This window comes from Lepisosteus oculatus, chromosome 1 (assembly GCF_040954835.1).
Source record: "Lepisosteus oculatus isolate fLepOcu1 chromosome 1, fLepOcu1.hap2, whole genome shotgun sequence".
NCBI lineage: Eukaryota > Metazoa > Chordata > Actinopteri > Semionotiformes > Lepisosteidae > Lepisosteus > Lepisosteus oculatus.
In genome coordinates, this window is record NC_090696.1 from 23,483,403 (window position 1) to 23,504,737 (window position 21,335).

Here is a 21,335-nt window from a genome sequence, read left to right on the forward strand (position 1 = left end):
ACTAAGAGTTAACTTGTTACAATGTGTAAATAAAAGATAAAAAAATCTGATTGAATACGTCTTGATTTCAGGCAATTTTAGGCCACAAAATGTATTCTTTCGAAAGGGTATACAGAGTTTTTTATAGACACTGTACTGTAAATTGTCAGCAGGTTTGATTATAAACTGAATCCACTAGAATTCATTTTCCAGGAGTTTAGGTATAAATTTGGGTTCAAAACCTTAAATTGAAAGATCTCGTAGGATATCTGGAAGGAATAAAATAACCACAATATTTAAATTGCTATAGCAACACATAGGGGTAAGCTGTAGTTTTCAGGTCATCCGCTACTTCATCTTTAAAATCATAAATGTGTACAATGTGAATGATGTGTGCAGCCAGAGTTCTGTGGCATATTTCCCATATGACTCACTGGTTTTTGGAGGTCTGCTCCGTCAGGAGAGTGAGTTCTTTAAGAAAACGCTGGCACAGCTGACTCTTCTCGGCTGTCTGAGAGACCATGGTTAACCACACAGGTTCCGTGATCCTAGGGGCCATATACAGGTTCCAGATCTTTGTCCTGTTTATCAGTGGGTAAACAAAGATTGGCAGTTGGGATTGAGCAAACTTGTTTTCCTGATCAGGTCTGTTTATGGGAGGTCGTTTAGAAGCTTATGTGGCACTTGAAAGAAAACCACAGTTTGCCTTTAACATTCTTTTGTTAAAAAAAAACATTATTTCTCATTGGAAAAAAGTGACTAGCAATGCGAGTTTTACAGAAAAGAATCAACAATTTTGATATCGTAATAAGGAAATTGCCTGCATTCTTCTTGTAAATTTAAGTACTACATTCCCGCAGTATTCATTATTTAGTCTTTGTGCCAGGGAACAGACATCTCATTTGGTTTTTAAACAGGTTTCTGTATTGGTGAAGGGTAAGGGTAATCTAAAGTGAAGCAAACTTACTTCACTTGTAACTTGTTTCGATTTAATACATAGACATTCACTTCAGCCTATTAAGTCCATAAGCAAGTTCACTTGTTAATGAAACTTACTCAAGGGAATTCACTTATCAGTTTCTGTCTACAGAATTCTAAACTTAGGCATCTTCTCAGGAGCCTGTGAATTCAATGACTGCAAATGCACAGAGGTTATCAGATCTGAATTTCATAACCACATTACTGCGAAGTAGCCAATGTACTTCCAGGCTGCCAATGTTTTGTCTTGCCAAACTTTTAAACGGGATTATTCTAAATCTACAGTAAATAAACCCTAGCTTACCAAAAATACAAATCTTGTTACTAAAGCTTTGTAGTACTAAGTATCCTTTTTAACACGTTAAAAGCAAACAGGGCTTTCATGGAATATTAAGGGCTTCAAGTTATTTTTGGAGTTGCATTCCCAAGACATAGTTCACATTCATTTGGTCTTTATCATTCCAAAACGTTTATAGTTCTTCCCAGAATTACCACCTAGGTAGGCTTATCTCATATGATCTCCGATAGGTTGGAAAATCCATGTCCTGACCAGACCACAATCCCTGATATATGTCAGGGTTAGGGACCAGAAAGTAGTGCCTTCTAGCAAAATGTAAAATGGGGAATTTTCCTCCATAAGAACAATGTAAATCCCTTAAGAATTAATGGAATAGAATCGGCTTGGGATAAACAAAACGATTGAGTGCGTTTCATTTGTAGCTAAACTACTGTACAGAGCGTCCCGTTATAAATCCAGGTTACATTCCCAAATAATGCAACTCATAATGAAATGAGTTTGAAAGAGGTATTAATATCCATAAAAAATAATGTAGTTAGCTTGAGATATATCCCCGACATACAGTTCAGACATGGGTATATACATTTAATGTACCTATAATCCAGAAAAAAAATAATAGAAATGGCATAACCAGCTCTTTTCGAATTGTGGTCTCAACCAAACTAATTTGTTGCTTCTAGGCAGATTCTTTCCCAACACTATTCATGCATTTAAAGTTAGCGATCACACCTTCATCCAGTGACTAGATCAGTAATGTACTACGTTGTGGTAAGAACTCAACTTTAATGTTGGGGCATAATGGTTCTTAACATAAGTGAAAATGTACTAGCAATATCTAAAAGGAGAATTTTTAATATTAGATTTTGTCCTTCACAATATTTTTCCATTTCTGGAACAAAATAATCCACAAACCACCTATGTTGCTGGCTTTTGGCGACTTGAAAAAGGAGATAAGTGAGAAGATTATTTACATCAAGGTCTTCAATTCATCAACAACGTATAGCAGGGAGACATAATGGAAACTGCCTGTACCTCAGCTACTACAAGTGCTGTTGGAGGACCAATTGGTGGTGCTGTTTCCTCTTGGACACAGTTTTCAAGCCAGTACTAGGACAAGGGACACTGCAGCAGCTGAGGTCCTGACTACTTGGTCATTGAAAATCCTAAGGCATTATTAAGAACAGGGCTCTTAGCCCCAGCGAAAGGGCTGTTAGCCAGGAACTTAGGCTGCCTAATAGGGTTGTTAGCCCTATTCTGTGCGTTTACACAATTTGGCCTCCATAAATTTCCCTTAATTTAATCAGTGAAAACGTCTCACTTGTTGCACAGTTTCCGTGTTGTGAAGGATAAATGCTGTGAGGGTAACTGCTGCACTTAAAAGGTGGATGAAGTAAGTCTCCTCTCCTTTTAAAATTAAGTGTTAAATGCTCTGGAATTAAAAGTGGTATATACAGTAGGGTCTCTCAACATCTGTGGATTAACATTTGCCAATTTGCTTATTCTCTATTTGGTCTGGTTGATAGGATCATGGATGAAAGAAGAGCAGAGAGGCATAACAACTCCAGCTTGGTTTAAACTGCAATTTCAAATGAGTGGCCAACAGACTAGGGTCATGAGAGGAATGTAGCTAGAGCCTTTCCCTGCCCCCTGCCCAAGTACCCACTACTCAACGTCTGCATCCCAGCTTGGTCTTGTTTTTATATTGTTACTAACTCCTCTGATATTTCTTTTGATCAGGGCATGGTTCACATGAACAGCTTTTTCTTGAGAAGACCAGACTATGTCAGTAACCAACCTTTGTGTGCCTTTTTTATAGGGCAGGGAACCTCCAACTCACACCTTCAATCTCATCTCATTGATTGGAACACCTGACTCCAATTACCTTTTGGAGAAGTCATTAGCCTAGAGGTTCACATACTTTTTCCAACCAGGACTGAATATTTAAACAATGTGTTCAGTACAATAGTTTGTGCATTATTATTTTACGCAGATTGTGTTTGTCTATTATTGTGACTTAGTTGAAGATCAGACCACATTTTTATGAGTAATTAATGCAGAAATCCAGGTAATTCCAAAGAGTTCACAAACTTTTTCTTGCAACCATACATCATACATATGGTTGTCTTTTAACGATAAATGTTACTGTATACATATAGATACATATACTGTAGGATGTCCAATCCTAGTACATTATGGAAGGGTATAAGGGTGGACTTGGTTATATGCAAATTTAAGTTTTCACCACAGCTCTCTACACAGAACACTTATGTATGTCTAGACTGTACTGCAAATACAAGGAGTTTTAAGTTATTTAAACTTGTAAATTGCAACAGAACAATTTTCAGGTTAACAGTTGGCTAAAAGTAAAAAAAACTTAGCTGGTGGGGTAGTGTGCACCTTTGTAAAGAACTAATAAAGCACATGTACTTATTTTAAGATTTACAGGGCAACGCAAATACAGCATTTTTGAATAGCATAACTGAAAGGGGACAACCCCTTGTCACTCACCTGAATTCCCCAAGCGCATCCATAACACGACATAAGTATATTTGTACCCGTTGGCTGGATTCTGCAATCTTCCTACATGAAATCATAGCCTAAAATAGGACAGGTTTGAAATCAATTGTCTGATGCAAATAAAAAAAACAACTCTTTAACGGTTACATTTTGAAAAGCCAGCAAAATGGGGTACTGGAAATTTAAAAATATTTTTTTAACACCAACCTTGACCATGTTATATCATGTTATTCATTTAAAACTTAATTTAACCGCTCTTCCAGGGGTTAGTCATAAGACATCCATTTACTGTTTCAGCTCAGAAATAAGACAGGAAGTGCAAATTTCTGAAGAGCTTCAGTACATCGATCATAATTATCCAAACATACATGAGCAAGATCACATTTTTGATGGAGATATAGCTGTTACAAAAATGTGCCAAAATTCCTTAAACCATCTAAGGCTGGTCTTAAATTAAGCACATCCAAATTAATTTAAAAATATGTACAGGCTTAAGAGAAGCTTCTATTACAGAAGCACTATGGAATTGGAGCTTAACGTTTGCTTATATTCTTTGCTTACCCCTAGAGCAGAAGATGAGAGATCTTATATGCCACACATTCACTTTAATATTTTACTCAATTAGACTGAGATATTTAAATCTAGCAGCACAGATTAGTGCTTTTGTAGTACGTCAATTTAAAAATGCCTATATTTAAGCATTTTGTATTCAAATGTGTTGAGATGAAAATGTAGGGTTTTCAATGTAAAAATGTAGAACAGTACATTTGGCATCTTCCACAATAGCTATATATATCTTCATTACAGAACCTAATGACTGTGAATAATGAAACCAACAGATGGTAAAATAAAAATTCTTTAAAATTCTTTTCACACACCAAAAAGCTTCCACAATTGCCAACTCCTCATGGAAAATGCTATTAAAACAAACCACACACAGAACGCACATCTTTTGACTTGAGTTCTAGTTGACTGTCATAGTTGACTGATTCATTTAGCACATTTGTTTAAAATGACTTTTGCTACTGTTCAACTAGCTGTACTTCAGTCTCAGACTTTTAAATGCCTACCTTCTCAATGGCAGTCTTCAATTTGTTCATGTGGGATTCGAAGAGTGGGAAATGTGAAAAAAAGAAATCCTGGAAACTCCTGTTTTCACTGTCCTTCTCAGGAAGAGAGAAAATAATACTGACAGCAATTTTCTTTCTTCTGATCATTGCTGGATTGGATCCACAGGTTTCATCTGACAGACTGAAGGTCTCTTCATTGCACCTGCAGAGCAAAAGTGGTCACTTTTACCTCACAGGAGGCAGAAGGCCTGTCCTGACTTTACAGCACAATTTTAAATGGTTTGTGACACCTCCCAAATATTACACTACGATACTACACCTCTCCTATATACTACTACTCTTCCTAAATCCCATCAATACCTGTGAAACAGGAGTATGCCTTTTGAGGGTTTAACAGGACAAGAACTACACTATTACAAAACACAGTCCTAAGAAGTACAAGTGACAAACTGCAAATGCAAGCCTGATTTTCAGCATTCAGAACTACAAGATAAGATCACTTTATTAGCCCTATACAATTTCTTGCATTAGGAATGCATCTTTACGCATGCCCCAGCTTGCTCTCCATGAGACACACAGATAGTGAGAGAGAAGCCTGTGGTCAGATCACAGGGTCAGCCATTATACAGCACCCCTTGAGCAGTTAGGGTTAAGGGCCTTGCTCAGGAGCCCAACGGAGTAGGATTCCTCTGCTGGCCGTGGGATTTGAACCAGCAACCTTCCGGCCACAGGCGCAGATCCTTAGCCACAGAGCCACCGCTCTGCCCTGTATCTGGATAGCATAATTCCATACAATCGAGATTTAGAGTACAGTTCAACTCCATCAAATGTGAGTTACCACTGAATCTTTAAGTGGTTATTTTTTTTAATAAAACATATTTCATGTTTAAAGACTCATGTTTTAATGACTTACTCTCCTGGTCAGAAGAAGCCCTGGTCTATTTTGGAACTGAAACTGTACTCACCACCTGGGCACGGGGCCATTCTCCAGGCTGGTGGTCTGACTGCGCAGCCAGCGGCGCTGGTAGCTGCTGGCACAGCTGCTGGAGAAGGAGTTGCTAGGAGATGGAAGAGGGGTTACAAGCAGGCTGCTCAGGGAAGCTGTGGTACAGGAGACATTAAAATAGAATGTAAATGATTGTTTAAAAGTGGCTAAAATCTACCATCAGCTCAGTCATGTAAGCAACAGAACTTTCCTTTTCTTCCTAAGAGAAGACTGGCAGTTGTATGTTCTTCTGTTTTAGGGTAAACGGAAAGTGTTTACAGAAGAATACAATTTAGCTCCACTTGATCTGAGCAAGGCTGATAATACATGAATAAAAGATATACAACACAACATATAAAAAAACTCAACATAAGGATTTTACTTTGTGAAAGTAAAATATGATACTTTGTGTCATCCCTCAAAATCTTATGATATAACAGCGTACAAACTTCCATAACTGCACAGAACATCCTACATTGAAAACTGTAATCACCTGATCGAGCAATGCCACTGTCTCTGTCTTCATTGTGTCCTCTACTGGGCATGTCCACAGGAGTGCTGTGAGCTGTGATAGAGTTCAGGTGAAATTCAAGGTACTGATCTTGGATGTTTAACAAATACAGACACAGGATTTCAAAGCCAGACTTTGGATTTTTAAGAAATTCCTTAAGAAGGTTAAAATTCTAGACAAAAGTGAAATAAAGAAAAAAACAAATGCACACATTAATAACTGATTAAGAAACATTTTAATACAGCACATCTGTATCATTAAAAAAAACATTCAGTCTTATTCTTGATGTCAAATATTCTGAAATAATGACTCCATTATGTCAATGAATGCAATTGATAATATACTATTATCGTCTTTTTCTTCTCAGAGTTTCCATATGGGTCAACTTCTTGGGGCTTAGACATTTTGGTTTATTGAATCACAGTGTGCTAAGAAGTAGTAAAGTAACTTTCATCTTGTCTTGAGTCAAGTGGGCTGTGCATCTAGTTATATAGCTCACAGCTTTAAGGTAACAAAAAATTATAACAAGGGTATATATAAAATGTAATGATCTTAATATGCAAGTATGGTATATGCAGAGTTGTTAAGTGCCTCGGGGCAACCTTGTTGTGAAAGGGGCTATATAAAAATAAATTGAATTGAGTATAGAATGGTATGTGTAACAGTGTAAAATATGCTTAAACATCCATTTCAAGTTCCGATAGCTGAATTTGAGATCCTGTATCTGCATTAGACAATGAAACCTTTACACAAACTCTGTTCAACTATTTAAGCTCTGAAACAAGTATTAATATGGTTGCAAATATAAGAATTTGTGCCCTGCACCTAAAACAAATTCAGTTGTATATTAAACTGTGCAATAAACAGTCCTTTATGATAAACCTGTATTTAATGAGATCAGTGAAGAACATCCTCTCACTTACAATGACAACTTGGGATTACCCATTTATATAGCATTTAACAATAAGCAACGTACAGTACAACAGCCAAACTCACAACATCTTAGTTACAAGACCAGAGGCATAAATGCTACCCCACTCTACTGCCAAAATGTACTTTTAAACTTTAAACACTTCAAGTGGTATTTAAGATGTCTCTGTAAATTAACTTAAGATGCAGGCAGGGTGCAAAAACTATATTTGCAAACATATGTTCACTTATAATGTATTACACATTACTACTAGATTTCATTACATACTGTACAAACAAAGAAAAAAGGACCTGAAATATGAAATTTAAATCCACAAAACAGCAGACCTTTAAAGATTTTAACGATCACAGTGAAATACTAAACAACCCAACTTTCACACACAATACACCACAATCAAATAATGTGCTTGATTCATTGTTAAGCTTGCAGCCCATCAACCATGCATCTGTCAAAGTGAAAATGCAACCACGTACTGCAATTGGTGAATTAAAAATAAAATCACATACACAGAGGTCCCACTCTTGTCTCTTATCTAGTGTTCTATAACAGAAGGGATAATGAGAGGAAACAATGTAATAGTTTTAGTTATTCATACATAAGAAAATAAGTGGAAATCCACTTATAGCCAAGACCCCTTTCCTTTGGAAGATGACATGAAAAAGAAACTAATGGTAAAAATGTGAAAAATTACAAAACTCTCAACTTCAACTTTGAGACTGATTTATAAAAAGCATGCTGCATTATACTGTTATGTTGCAGGTTTATTGTCTTTTATCAGTTTTTCCACATAAATTGCGTGATGTTTCTCTCATCTCCTCCACAACATTGGTATCAGTAAGAAGTGAAACATTACTGCTTTTGATATTACTTTATAAAATTATAAATATATTATTGAATCTTAATTTGTTTGCAAAGGGTCAAGGTAGCATATCATTCCACACTATTTTTCTCTAAAATATCAAGACACGGGAGCTTAAGGAATGAATGAGTCCACAGTGAAAGAAAGAGGAAAGAAAGTGAGAAGGGGAAAAGCCATATCTGAAGAGCACAACAGCAACACTATAGCAAACAAATCAGAGGGCATACATGCAGAGCAATACATGCTCCTAATTCCCTAAACCTCAAAAAGGGTTTTCCCTTTTCTTCTGCCAGACACTTGCTAATGCTTTGCAATTGTTCCTTCAAAACTTTAGTTGTTTTTTTTACAAAGATTATATTGCCAAACATTTCACAAGAAGTTACAAAATGCAAAAACTCTGGCACACCCCAAAAATTATATTAAAAATGTAGTTACGATAGCCTAATATTTGTACTTAATCTAGTAACAATAACTACAGCAGTAAAGACAGCACTTGAGCTCAGGTCTTTTATTATAGCTTGGCTCTAATTACATTACACCTAACAAACATATATACATATGATTTGGTATTTACTGTACATTAAATGTATATTGCTCTGCTGCCTGCAGTCCTCTGATTCTATAGGTGGCTAAAGACATTCATGCTATCAATCGAGAGGCTGTACATGTTGTGTGGGTCACACTGGGCTCAGCATTCCACACAAACCTGCAAAGAAAGAGGCGCTCCGAATGAGACGGAACGGAGCTGCATCAGGGGTGCTGGACAACAGCCGGCTGCTGTAAAGCTGCAAAAGTCCTGAAAGAGGCACAGCGCAGTGACCATCAAGAACATACAACCAGGCCCAGGAATGATTTAGAAAAAAATAGGAAAAAGTTGCAAGAATTTCTTTTTACCTATGCTGCATCCATTTCTGTAGCCTCCAAAACTCCTTTGATTTGGACATGACTTCCCTACCATTGATTCCTGGTGGATGTACTCAAAGCTGTCTTGCAACCTAAAGGACCAAGGATTCATTAATTCAAGCACTTCACTATATCTCAAATTATTCTACAACAGCATCATGACACGGACACAGAGACAGACTTAAGAATTTATATATGATCAGACATGCCGCAATGCAAAGTAGTAAATGACACACTGCAAAGGTGTAAGAAAGTGCATAATTGTGGCAGACATGCCAAAAAAATACAACTTTAAAGCAGTGTTAAAAAATTTAAAAATGAATATAAACAATGTATTGTTAAACTACTGTGAAAGGAAAACATCTCTCTCACAAAAGAAACAGCTTATGAATCATTTCCTCCCACCCCCCCATAGTTAAATTAAAATCTGAACTACTGTGATGGAACAAATTTGTTAACAAAAGTATCTCAGGATCTGAACATAAAAAAAAGTCCTTGGAACAGTACCAGATTGGGCTTAGAAGGCAACACAAAAACTTCATACTAACTATTCAACAGCATACAAATTCAACTCTTACATGTTCGTGCTTCCAGCAGAACTGCCAACTCGAGCTGAAAACACTTTGCTTATCATCAGCTGTGGGGGAGAACTTAAAAAGAAAAACAAATGTAAGAAAGGAAAAAAAAGTTAACACATAACATTTGAATATAAAGGTAGAGCCTACTTACCGTATGTAATGGATTTTTAAAGTAGAACCTTTGTAACTCATAGCAACTGACCCAAACATCATTTCACCAAGCATGTTGACATCGGAAGCAGCTCTTGTATACTACAACATAAATAAGACATGAACAACAATGATAAAGATTTATAAATTCAGTCAGTCACTTTTTTTCTCCAGAATCAGAATTGAAGATTTAAGATCTTCTTAACATTTCATGAATAAGATTGGGAGATGCAGATTTATGCATAATTTGTATTCAAAGGCACCTTTCTGAAAGACATCTAAAATTACCTTCCAAGACATATACTGGTTCCATCAGCACTTTCATCCGGTTCACTATACCCACAAGGCATTAACGCGAGTCCATCTTAAATATCTAACATGGCCTATCTAAAATATGTGCCATTAATAAAACTGCTGCTTAAAATCTGCAACAACATCCAAATCTGGAAACAACATAAGAAAGGTGAGGAAAGAAGGCCATTTGACCCATCTTGCCCGTTAACTTAATAAAAGCTAATGGATCCGAGGGTCTCATTCAGCTGTTTTGTGAAAAAATAGGGACCTGTTTTGACAACATGGCTGGGTAGCATGTTCCATATTCTCAGAAACCGTTGTGTAAAGAGTGCTTTCTCTTCTTCATTTTAAATGCAATTCCTTTTCACTTGTCTCTAAAGAATTTAATTGGGTTGACTGTCAGTGCCTTTGGTGTGCATATTGAGGCAGTGTGAACAAATAAGCTTACGTAATTATAGGATTACATAAAATACAGCTTACATAACTCTTTTGCAGATCAACTTTCAATTGTCTTTGTGGATGATACAGTGCAAAGAATGTCAACATCCAGACACAACCAGGAGTCATGATAGGTAGGTCATAAGCATTAGCAATTGTAAGCTCCACTTTCGTTTTCAACTGTTAATATAGTTTTGATTTAGCAAGAAGAAGCGCAACCTGGTAGGCTGTATGTAGCAAATTATGTTACATTAAATAGGAATCTTCAAAAACCATGTAATAAAAAAGCCAATCCATAACAGAGCAAGGCAGAGATCTGGTATTATACATTTATATTTATTAATAGCATTTTGTCCTCTAAACCCATTTGAACTATACATTTTAAACAGCCATACAGAACCTAATAAAAGCAGGCAATCCAGCTCTTACCTGGTATCTAGGCAATGCTTCTTTTTCACCTTGCATTCCAAGTGTCGAAGTTTTCCGAGAGTTGATCGTACAGGCTCCACTTCTGCTAGTTTGGCAGCACTTGGAGTATGGTTTTGCGTGAATATCATCTCCATTTTTCTAAAAAAGAACAAAAATCTTTGAATAAAGGTCACTCTGCATAGTCTTTTTTCATGTTTTTTCTAGGCAATATCAGCACTATAGTTTCTTAAATAAGTTATTTAATTTATAACTATTTGGTTTTGACTGCAAGGTACAAGCAACATGAAATAATTCTTAATTTAGTTAATAAAATGGACGTCATCTAGGAAAAAAAAAATCTAAATCTAATAAATATCCAAGTAAATATCCCGAAGACCTAAATCAATGGTTCACCTGCTTCTACTACTTTTTTTCTAAAACTGAAATCTTAATTATCAGTGCAACTTCGTGACTGTAATTGATGTACATGCTGGCAAAGACTTTTTCTGCACTTAGTCCATGGGTTCATAAATTATCTAGTTAAAGTGCATTACTTCAAACACCTTCAACACACAGAACTTTGTACAGTCTGTTCAGCTTGCTAATTTGCAACTCAATTTCTAACTAAATAGCTCTTAAGTGGTTAACTGCAAGTGAACAGACAAGGAGGAATAACACTTATTTGTAGCTCTGATAGCTACTATGGTGAGTCAGTATTTTTCCTTCTGCTTACGTCCAGAAGGTTAAATTTCACCTATCATACCTAAATGTGGGTGAGTCCTGAACCTCACTAACATGGAATTCAACCCAGTTATACATCTCATTTACTTTAAGAGATGAAAGCAAATTAAAAAGTTAAAAAGGCTTTAAATAGAAAATGTAAATACATTAGCCTGTGAATGACAACTCGACAAAAGCAAAAACCAGAAGAGAAGCGTTTTGAAAGACCAGGACTGAGAAGCACTGTACTAGGATGTTTCTGGAAACCTAAACAAGCCGAATCAATTACGGTCATAATCATCAAGGGTAATTAAAAAAAAAACAGCAGGTACAGGGGTACTCTAAGTCCAGGATTGACAACTGCTGACCTAACAGGACAGTTCTGTATACAACGTCTCTTGGACAAGCAGTATTTTAAGGGCTTCCCCACCCCAGGTTATCTGTATATGCTGTAGCTAAATACAGAAGAAGTGTAAATGCATTGATGTTTGATGGTTATTAAAAATATTCACCAGAAATATATTATATATAGACAACTCTATACACTTCTGACAAACACAAGGAAAAAACAATGTTTGTAAAAAATAAGAATAATGAAGAAATACATCAGAAATGTTCAAACCCTATTAAGTGTTTCAACTGCACTAAAACCCGTGTAGTGCAACAAAATACCTCTCTCTGTTTATTTCAAAGGTCTACCCGTCTCACCTAACACTGGTTTCTTAGCAATGTGTTTATACCAATGTTATCTAAAAATGTTGGCTGTGACTATCTTAAGTGCATAATAAATGTCATAACAATTACAGTCATGTGCTTTTGTCAAGTTATTGACCAGAAGGCAGTCGCCATAAAGTACGTGAACCGTTCCAGCAAACCAAGTTATTGACCTCATTGTTTCTATGTCAGCCAGTAGGTGAAACGGGCATCTGGGGAAAATAAAAACACTCCATTGCTTATTTAAACAGACCATTAAAATATAAAGTTCAACATTTTTCACAGAGCGTAAAATTCTGAGCAAAGATTATGCTTCTCAAAAACACAACAGGAAACTACAATAAAGGATATTCTCCGACATCCCAGTTTCACAGATGTGCACAGTCCTGACAAGGTCATGCTGGATTCAAAGCAGTAATCCCAAAGCAAAGGATTCAAATTGCATTCCAAGTATAGTTCGCGTCCATGGAAAAACAACTGAAATTGAGGGAGCCATGCAAACTGGTGGACACATCTGTTGCAATAGTTCTGTCAATGAGTGCAAGACCTTCTGCTCAGTTACTGGATGGCTCATAGAGAGCCTATTGTAGATCTCCAGCTTACAATGTACACCACCTGTACTTTAAGGATCCAGTTTATGCTGAATATGCCTATAATTATGGCATACAAAAAAACAGGTCACTACTTCAGATAATTGTGGGGTTTTGATGAATCTATCATACTGTATATTAAGCATTTCATATTAACACTGAGAAGTTAAGATGTAGTTCCTAGCTCTCAAAAATACAATTAAGAGTAATAGGTTAATCTTTTAAGTAAACCTACTCTAGCAAAATGTGCATGTTTTTGTACACATCTAACAGAAAGAAGTATGCAATGCAAAAATTCTGTAATCCACAAAACGCATCAATGAACGCTGCAAGCCCCTCATCTGTGGTACCTACAACACGGTACATATAGGTACAGGACAAAAACAATGGAAACACCTTGGTAATGTAATGATAATGTTGCTTATTAGACTATACAATTTCTTGCATTAGGAATTAGTCTTTTCGCATACCCCAGCTTGCTCTCCATGAGACACAGACAGGGAGAGAAGCTGGGGTAAATGGGGGCACTAAGTGTATTGAAAAGAAAAGGGATTCCACACATGTTAATGAAGCAAATTAAGTCCTAAAATACTAAGGTTGGTATTTTAAAATGTTGTACAGGCCCAGATGCCTATAATTATGTGTAGCATGCCTATAAGAGAAGACTTGTGAGAGTTAAAAAGAAGGGGTGAATTTGGCAATAGATTCAGCAACAGTGCCAATCTAAAGAACTGTACAGTTTTCAATCAGCAAAGGGTTCTTGTTGCTATGATGTTGTGGGGGCAAACTTCCCTGACATGGTTTTCCTTAGAATTTAAATTGCAAATTAATGGTACTAATCCTCTTCAGTTTTACAGCATTTCTTTTCTGCAAGGAGGGAGGGAGGTTTTCCAGGGTAACAATACCCCATCCACAGAGCATGTATAGTCATGCCATGAGCATACAGATATTATCCATACAGTGCCTTGCAAAAGTGCTCACCCTTCTTATGGTGTCCCATTTTGTGAAAATATAAAATAATGTGAACATTTGCATTGATTCAACTTCATATTTTATTCAAAACCTGAAAGTTCAAACTGAAGTCCTCTATGGGTAAGATATAGTGATATTTTCCTTAACTTAAGGAAAGAGAAATATTAAAAATATTATGATTGATATTTTGATTTGGTACACACATAGATAAGAGAATTCAGTCAGTGAGTTCAATACTTGGTTGAAGCATCTTTGACAGCATTTACAGCTGCAAGACTTTTTGCGTAAATCTCCAACTCTGCACACCAGCTTGATGCACTTTGCCCATTCTTGGCAAATTTGCTCAGGCTCACTCAAGTTGCTTGGACATTGCTTATTGACCGCTAGTTTCATATGGGGATTCTAAGTTTGAAATTTGACAGCACCACTCAATGACGTTCACTTTTTTATTCTTAAGTCAATCTTGTGTACCCCTTACCTTGTGCATTAGATCACTGCTCTGTTGACTGTATGGATGGTATTGAATGAATGATTCACTACTCATCTAATTATTCCAGTTCTGTCTTGTTTTAACCACAAAATCAAAGTCACGTTTGCAGTAACACTTACGTACTCAGTGGAAAACACCACGTGATTTGAGATTTTTTTTTAGTTCCACACAAGCCTCCTTTGAGGAATGACTGTGATATTTTTCACCTATGAACATTTTTATCCCATCTCAGACATTGGTCATTTTCTTCTCAGTCACCAGATATGAATCCAAACGAAAATTTATAGGATATTCACAATACATTTTTCACCTCCATCAACCAGGTGCTAGTTATTCGACTCTTCTTAAAAGAATGGCTCTGCATCCCTCCTTCAGAATTCCAGGAGCTGTTAGATTCTATGCTATGATGAATAAGGCAATACTGATCTCACATGATGGCTCAAAGTCATCTAATTGACTTTACACAGGGGCTTACATTTTTTGTCAACTACCAGTGGGTTAAAGCGATGCCTAGACAACTCAAACACAGTGGTTGTTAATGTTCAGACCTATTATTCAAGTCAGCAGCTGATCAGTCAGACCTGTCATGAGATCCTAACCAGCCTGGATTATAAAGCATGTGATATTCTACAATTCAATGGGATAGACAGCTTTACATGACTACTTCATTAAACTGTTTTTTTATCACAACACAAATACTTTTGCCACTTAATACGGCATTATGAATAACACCATTTAGAGTCACAAGCTTTTGATTAAACCACAGTTCACAGGACAAGCACGGAGACAAACCACAGTTTAACAATTTTAGGTGTGTCAATATATATACACATTAATCTGTTTGTATATACGTGTAAAATAATTAAATTGTAAAATATTAAGAGTTTTATTAACAGAAGTGACAAAAAACATCCAAAGTTATATTCAAGGAGAGTTCTCAGTTGACAGAAGAAAAAACATGCATCAAACAAAGTTCACAGTATGTTTCATAAAAATAAGGAAGCAATTCAGATCCTTTATAAACACAAGGCATCAGTACACAATACTGAACAAAATATGCATGCAATAAGAATAATTTTCAATCCTACTGCCGTTTCACAATTTCAAATATCTGCTTACTGTACTGCTGAAGATTCAAACACCTACATTTCATTTGCATAATGTCAATTTTATCAGATTATTTGAAGAAATCTTGCAAGAGAAAAATTACTTATGCTAGTACCAAGTAGCTCTCTTATATTATTTAATTAATACAAAAAAGAAGCATTTGTGTATTTTTAGTTTATAATAAGAAAATTACTTAATCAAACTTTTTAAAGTGTACTTAACACAAAATTTAGGAACCACCCAATTATGATCCACCAGGAGAACAAAACAGGTGAGATTATGGAAAACCAAATAAGAAATGTATTCCCTTATCATCCCAGTGTCATAAAATTTAAAAGATGCCACAAAGCAGTTGACATTCCTGCATTTTTTCTAAAAAATACACGACTCACTTTCTAAACAGGTATCAAATGTGAGAAAGTAGTCAGTTACCTGAGCTGATGCATCAATCTTGTGGATTGCTTTTGAGTCAAACAGCACCTGCCTGCCCCTTCGCTCGCAGTCCTGAAAAACTATCAGCCGAATCTGGTTCAGGTCCAGTTCAGAAGACACCCAACTGTGTGGAAAAAGTACACAACCATTTCAAATTTAAACCTAACAAGAACATATAAAAAATTACAGTACTTAATTGAAGTAGTTGAATCAGAAAACAATGAAAAGCTATTTGAAATCTAAATACATTAAAAGTAAAAGCAGTAGTGCTGAGAAGACCAATGGCTACAAACTCCTTTATAAAACAGTAGTGTGCTGGATTATCTGGGTTTAGAGACCAAATTATGTAGGCTAAAGCATAGAATATGAACAAGTTACAGAGTACAATTTCTCATTGAATAAACAGAAAAACAGTGAAATGAAACCATGTGAATTTGTACAAAAATGAACACAAGTTGAATACTAATATCATAGGATACCTTAGAATTTATAACATAACCACCAAGCAACTGTTCTGTCACTCGTGCAAAGGAAAAATATGGTATGCTCTGAAACAGAAGACCCAAGAAAATGGTCTTTTGTATCTTTGAATCATTCCTAAACAAATCTCAGAAACGCCATTTCAGATAATGCATTTACAGACTGCACCCACTATGAGGAGATGTTTTAAAACAAATTTTTACATGATGTTCACCTGTGTATTTGACCACGTTTTGCTGGACTTTATTTTTTGTACAGTACCTGTACTCCATCCTGTTGCAGAAGTCCCTCCCCTCACTGAGTAAATTTCCCGGCAACCTGCCCTTGATTTCTGTGCTGCAGCTATTATTATCCTAGTTTGGAGTCCATCCTAAGGCACAAGACTGTCAGATGACCTGGCGGAGCCAGCTACAGCTGATCTCACTACACCTCTGCGCTGAACTGTGTGGCGCAGCATGTAGAAGGCAGATCTACAGTACTACATCTATGGTATCGTGCAAGAGGCAGTTCAACCTCACTGCAAGCAAGGCTGGCACGGATGTCAAGTACACTGCTATTCCAGTGAGGCGGACATGCCACTTGCCGTGCATTTCTTCCCAGTCCAGTACAGTGCGAAAAGGCAGGCTTTGAAATGCAACAGATCCCTTAGTAGGAGCAATTTCTTGATCCAGCTGAAGGCTTTCACCAGAAAGAAAACTAATATGCCTGAGAAAACGCATGTCTTCTTCACATACCATCTGTCCTCTGGTATAAATGCAGCCTATCTGAGACACTTCTACCCAGCTGCATGTTACTAGTAACAAGAAACAATGCCACTGGGAACACAGCGATGGCTTTCTGAAATCCTTACAACCCTCCCTTTATATTCCTGACATCAAGAGTCTGCTAGCTGGCAAGCTGCCTCTGCCCGTGCCCATGAGCTGGTAGTACATGCCTCCAGGGAATCAAAGGGGCTGCTCATTGTGAGGGCCATCAGCTCATCCCAAAACCACTGAACCACTTTCTCACAAATGTTTCTCCACAAACAATGCATCGGGGGGGATTCAAACCATATAGAAACGGTAATTATACTTGGACCCGAGGTGTCAGAAACTGAAATGTCCCTCATTTTATGAATGCTTGACCGTTAAATTAAACGGTGTTTAATCAAAATGAAAATAATCAACTGAACACAAGAAATAAATGTATACATTTTATAATTAGTCAAACACTTCTAACTGATTTACCACAGTATATTACAATGGGAATTTGTGACCAGACAAGTTCCAAAACCAACAAACATGAAACAAGTGTAAGAAGTGACCAAAAACCCAATGACAAAGTAGGTTTCTGTCTATAGGCATCCCTACAATGTTAATTTCATGACTGCAGCTGGTGTATCGACCTAGAAAGCAAATCTATGAACACTTGCAAAGGGTGATGCTTTATGGTTTTTCTTAACTGAGCACATATATAAAGAAGAAGTCATACAATTTCATCTGACAGATACGTTTTGATTCTGGTTGCACAAAGGCATGTAGAACAGTTAATACCAACAATAGTAGCTGACTTGTTCTTGTCGATGGTAATCTCAGCACACAAGATTATACAGAACACATTTTGAGACTTGTGTAAACCCCACTGTTAGAACACCACCACAATCATTTTAATGACTAAAAAATTAAGATTTTTATCTTTCAACAATAATACTCATTTTCAATCCACAGACTCAAGGTTACTATGTCTGTTATAGCAAATGTTCACTTATGGGATAAGCTCAGCAGATTCAAATTCTTTGATACAATACCAAGTATGACATACTGTAGTACAGTGATGCAATGTCTCACTTGCTGGTCTTCCTGCAGGCTCATCCTGACATGAGAAGATTCCAACAGGGCAACATGCTCCTCATTTAACTCTGGTTTTCTCGCAAAATGGCAATGCGACAGTTTTGTCAGTTTGAGCACGATTTAACATGTTCTGGGCTGAGCTGGGACCCAGGCCCAGAAACAGACTCTGCAACATGGTAGAAAGGAAGTGTCACATGTACAACTTGTACTGCCTCCAACAGTTGCAATTGAAGTTATTCTTTAGATTAACTGGAAAATTAACACCTTATGTAAAGTAAACTTCTTGTAAAATGGCAAAATGAAATCTGAATGGTGCATGTAAACAAATGTTACACGAGAGCTATGGAAACATTTCAGTTGTCAATCTTCTCCCTTACTTGCCTCAAGATTTTACAATGACTGAGGGACCAAGTTCTCTGCCACATTCCAGTACCATCAATAGTGAAATGAAAAATTATCGATTGACTTCAGCATTTGGAAAACAATTCTAGCAATGTGACAAACGTGTTATCATTAAATATATGGGTATCTAAGATTAATATTATAAAAATTATGCTATTGTTTAGCAGTTTACACTGTTTAAAAAAAACTATAAACGTGGTCAAAATAAGCAATAGCTCCACCAGATAATGTCACTTTGTATGAAATGCTATTAATGTAATTGGAGTTAAAAGAAAATAAGCAACATGATAAGGTTTTAGAAGTGGTCATGTGCTTCCAAATAGATTCAGGTATCATGGGAAATATAACCTAGTTTCTCTATATACCAGAGCTATCAGAAAAGTGGGATTATGAAAATAAATAAATTGTCATCTACATTAATAGGTAAAATTACTAGATTTTTTTCCATGGGAGTACAGGTATGAAAGGAAATCACATGCTGGGGAGAAAGGATAGAAACATTTTTCCTAAATCCTATATTCTTAATCTGTTTGGGTGTGCTACCTTCCAATAAAACAAATTGGAATCTCACTAAATTCCTCTTTGTATAAACAGGTCTCCTGGTTGTCACTGTAAATTTAACTTTTTCTAAACTAGTGACTCACCTTCTCTTACCTACCGTAGTTAATATATTTATAATATATTATACTTATAAATAAGAAGTAGTGACTTACTACTTAACTTATATATAAGTCAAATAGTAAGTCACTACTTCTGATTTATAAGCAGATAACAGAGGTTCAAAATAAGTTTTTTTAATGTCTAACTACCCATGCTAGACAGTACTCTGATGTACTGAATTAGGTGTTCTTTGTGTTAAATATATTGTAAACCATGTTTTTATCTCTTGTGCAATACTATATCAGGTTTATAGTATTTCAACATGAGAAATCATACTTTTCATTTCTGCATTGAGGAATACTGCTTCAGTGTGCTGTACATAGAAGTTTTGACTAATGTGCTGCTGACATGTGGATCATTGCACATGTGACTATGACCTGGGTCACTGCTCATGTGACAGTTTTTCTTCCCAATTCCTCCTAATTTCAGTCTCTGTGATTCATGCCCTTATGCTGCCTTGTTGGGAGTGAGGAGTCAATGGGACAGATTATTTGCTCTTCACTTCCCTGATATGAACATAAAAAAAAAAGACATCAAGGCAACTAGATCCATTTTGTTCTACTTCTGCAAATTCGAACAATTAAAAAAAGTGAGACACTCAATCCGGTTACTAAGTACCATGCAGTATCAGCAGTTTATTATTGGAGGTGTACAAAAGAAGTACCAAGTACTAGAAAATTCCAATTGTAACTTCAATATTTTATCAGTTTTAATACATTATAGGTACAAAAGTTGCTGACTTATGAATAGCAATAAGATAACGCCCCACTAAAGAAAAAGCAAAAGTTAAAATTTTTAGTCCTTTCTTAAGTTAACCTGCATTCTTTTTATATAGTCTCTTACTTTGAGTTACTAAAGTTACTTAAATTTATGATGCAATCATCTCTACAAACATCTAACAGTTAAACTTTTCTAGTAAAATATAATCTACCTGGTTGATTGTAAACAAGCAAAGAATATATTCTAATTAGTAAACGATTATTAGCATTTTAAAAAAAATCACAATCGCCCATGTCATGTAAATTCCAGATATTTTCCTAGATAACTGTAGAAATGTTTGCAGAATTGTAAAGAATTATACCTGATGTCATAAAATCCCACCAGTGGCACTGCAGTAGAAAATCTTTTCCTTTTCCCCCTTATCTTCATGGTAACATTAAATATTGTGGTCCGTTCAGAAGATGTGTAACCAGCTTTCACAGCAAGTAAGCGTCTCCTTGAGAAAAAACGCCTGGCTGCATACAGGGTATTCCCAAACCTTTTCTTCTTTTGATTAATTCATGATTATTAAAATCAGCCTATTCACACAGGATACACCCACGTTTTGGGCTTTTCCATTTGTCAATTCTTTCTTCTCAGCAGAATTTTGCAGCTTTTGTAAACATTGCTTAATTTGGCACTACTACCATACTGTCAGGTGCTTGTTTATGACAAGCATGCCAAGATATGCAACACTGAAGTGAGAAAGATAACAACTGGCAGTCTGCCGTAGAGCGGACTGTATTTACAAGACACCAGCAAAGCTGAACCAGTATACTCTTTGTTACTTCTTATTCAAGGGTTGTTCAGATTCATCTAACAGGATTTATCAATACAGAGAGTTCACAGGAGGTCTGCTTTGTTTTTGTAGCGAGAACATTTATGACTGTGGACAGGAAAGCAAAGTTATCCAAACACTGACTAGGCACAAAGCCTCACATTAACAGTTGTCATGTGAGCGGACTGTCATATGACAGCTCTCAGGAACTTGCTCAGCAGCATTCACATCATGCAACTTAATACAGTAACAATCCCATACAACACAGCACCAGCATTTTTTTTTGGCATTGGATCTCATTCAATTCAACCTAGTGCAGGTTTCAACACCTGTTAAAACTAAAACTACCTTTGCCCTCCACTACAGATGAAGGCACATGATTTCCTTCTGGTCAGAACTGGCAAATGAACCAGGACCAGACAGGCCAAGAAGGATTATTTTAGTTTATTGCTAATTTTTTTAATTAAAAAAGGAATATTTAGAGCTCCATCAAAGCAAAAAAC

The 21,335-nt window shown here is 36.3% G+C and overlaps 1 protein-coding gene across 5 annotated transcripts in view; it reads right to left on the reverse strand.

Moving 5' to 3' along the window:
* fnip2 (folliculin interacting protein 2) overlaps positions 1 to 21,335 on the reverse strand; it is a 37,604-nt gene that overhangs the window by 9,872 nt on the left and 6,397 nt on the right. Inside the window, exons 1-12 of one of the 5 annotated variants that reach the window (XM_015344577.2) lie at positions 20,377 to 20,844; positions 15,925 to 16,048; positions 10,921 to 11,058; positions 9,761 to 9,861; positions 9,610 to 9,681; positions 9,023 to 9,123; positions 8,835 to 8,924; positions 6,321 to 6,392; positions 5,808 to 5,943; positions 4,843 to 5,044; positions 3,764 to 3,852; positions 414 to 560 (exon numbers count right to left, since the gene is read on the reverse strand). In XM_015344577.2, the coding sequence (XP_015200063.2) occupies positions 414 to 560; positions 3,764 to 3,852; positions 4,843 to 5,044; positions 5,808 to 5,943; positions 6,321 to 6,392; positions 8,835 to 8,924; positions 9,023 to 9,123; positions 9,610 to 9,681; positions 9,761 to 9,861; positions 10,921 to 11,058; positions 15,925 to 16,048; positions 20,377 to 20,444 (1,340 nt within the window). In that variant the 5' untranslated portion in view covers positions 20,445 to 20,844. Of the gene's footprint in view, positions 1 to 413; positions 561 to 3,763; positions 3,853 to 4,842; positions 5,045 to 5,807; positions 5,944 to 6,320; positions 6,393 to 8,834; positions 8,925 to 9,022; positions 9,124 to 9,609; positions 9,682 to 9,760; positions 9,862 to 10,920; positions 11,059 to 15,924; positions 16,049 to 16,665; positions 17,192 to 20,376; positions 20,845 to 21,335 lie in introns of those variants that run through there. The other 4 variants (XM_006629521.3, XM_015344576.2, XM_015344579.2 and 1 more) reach the window with 4 other exon arrangements.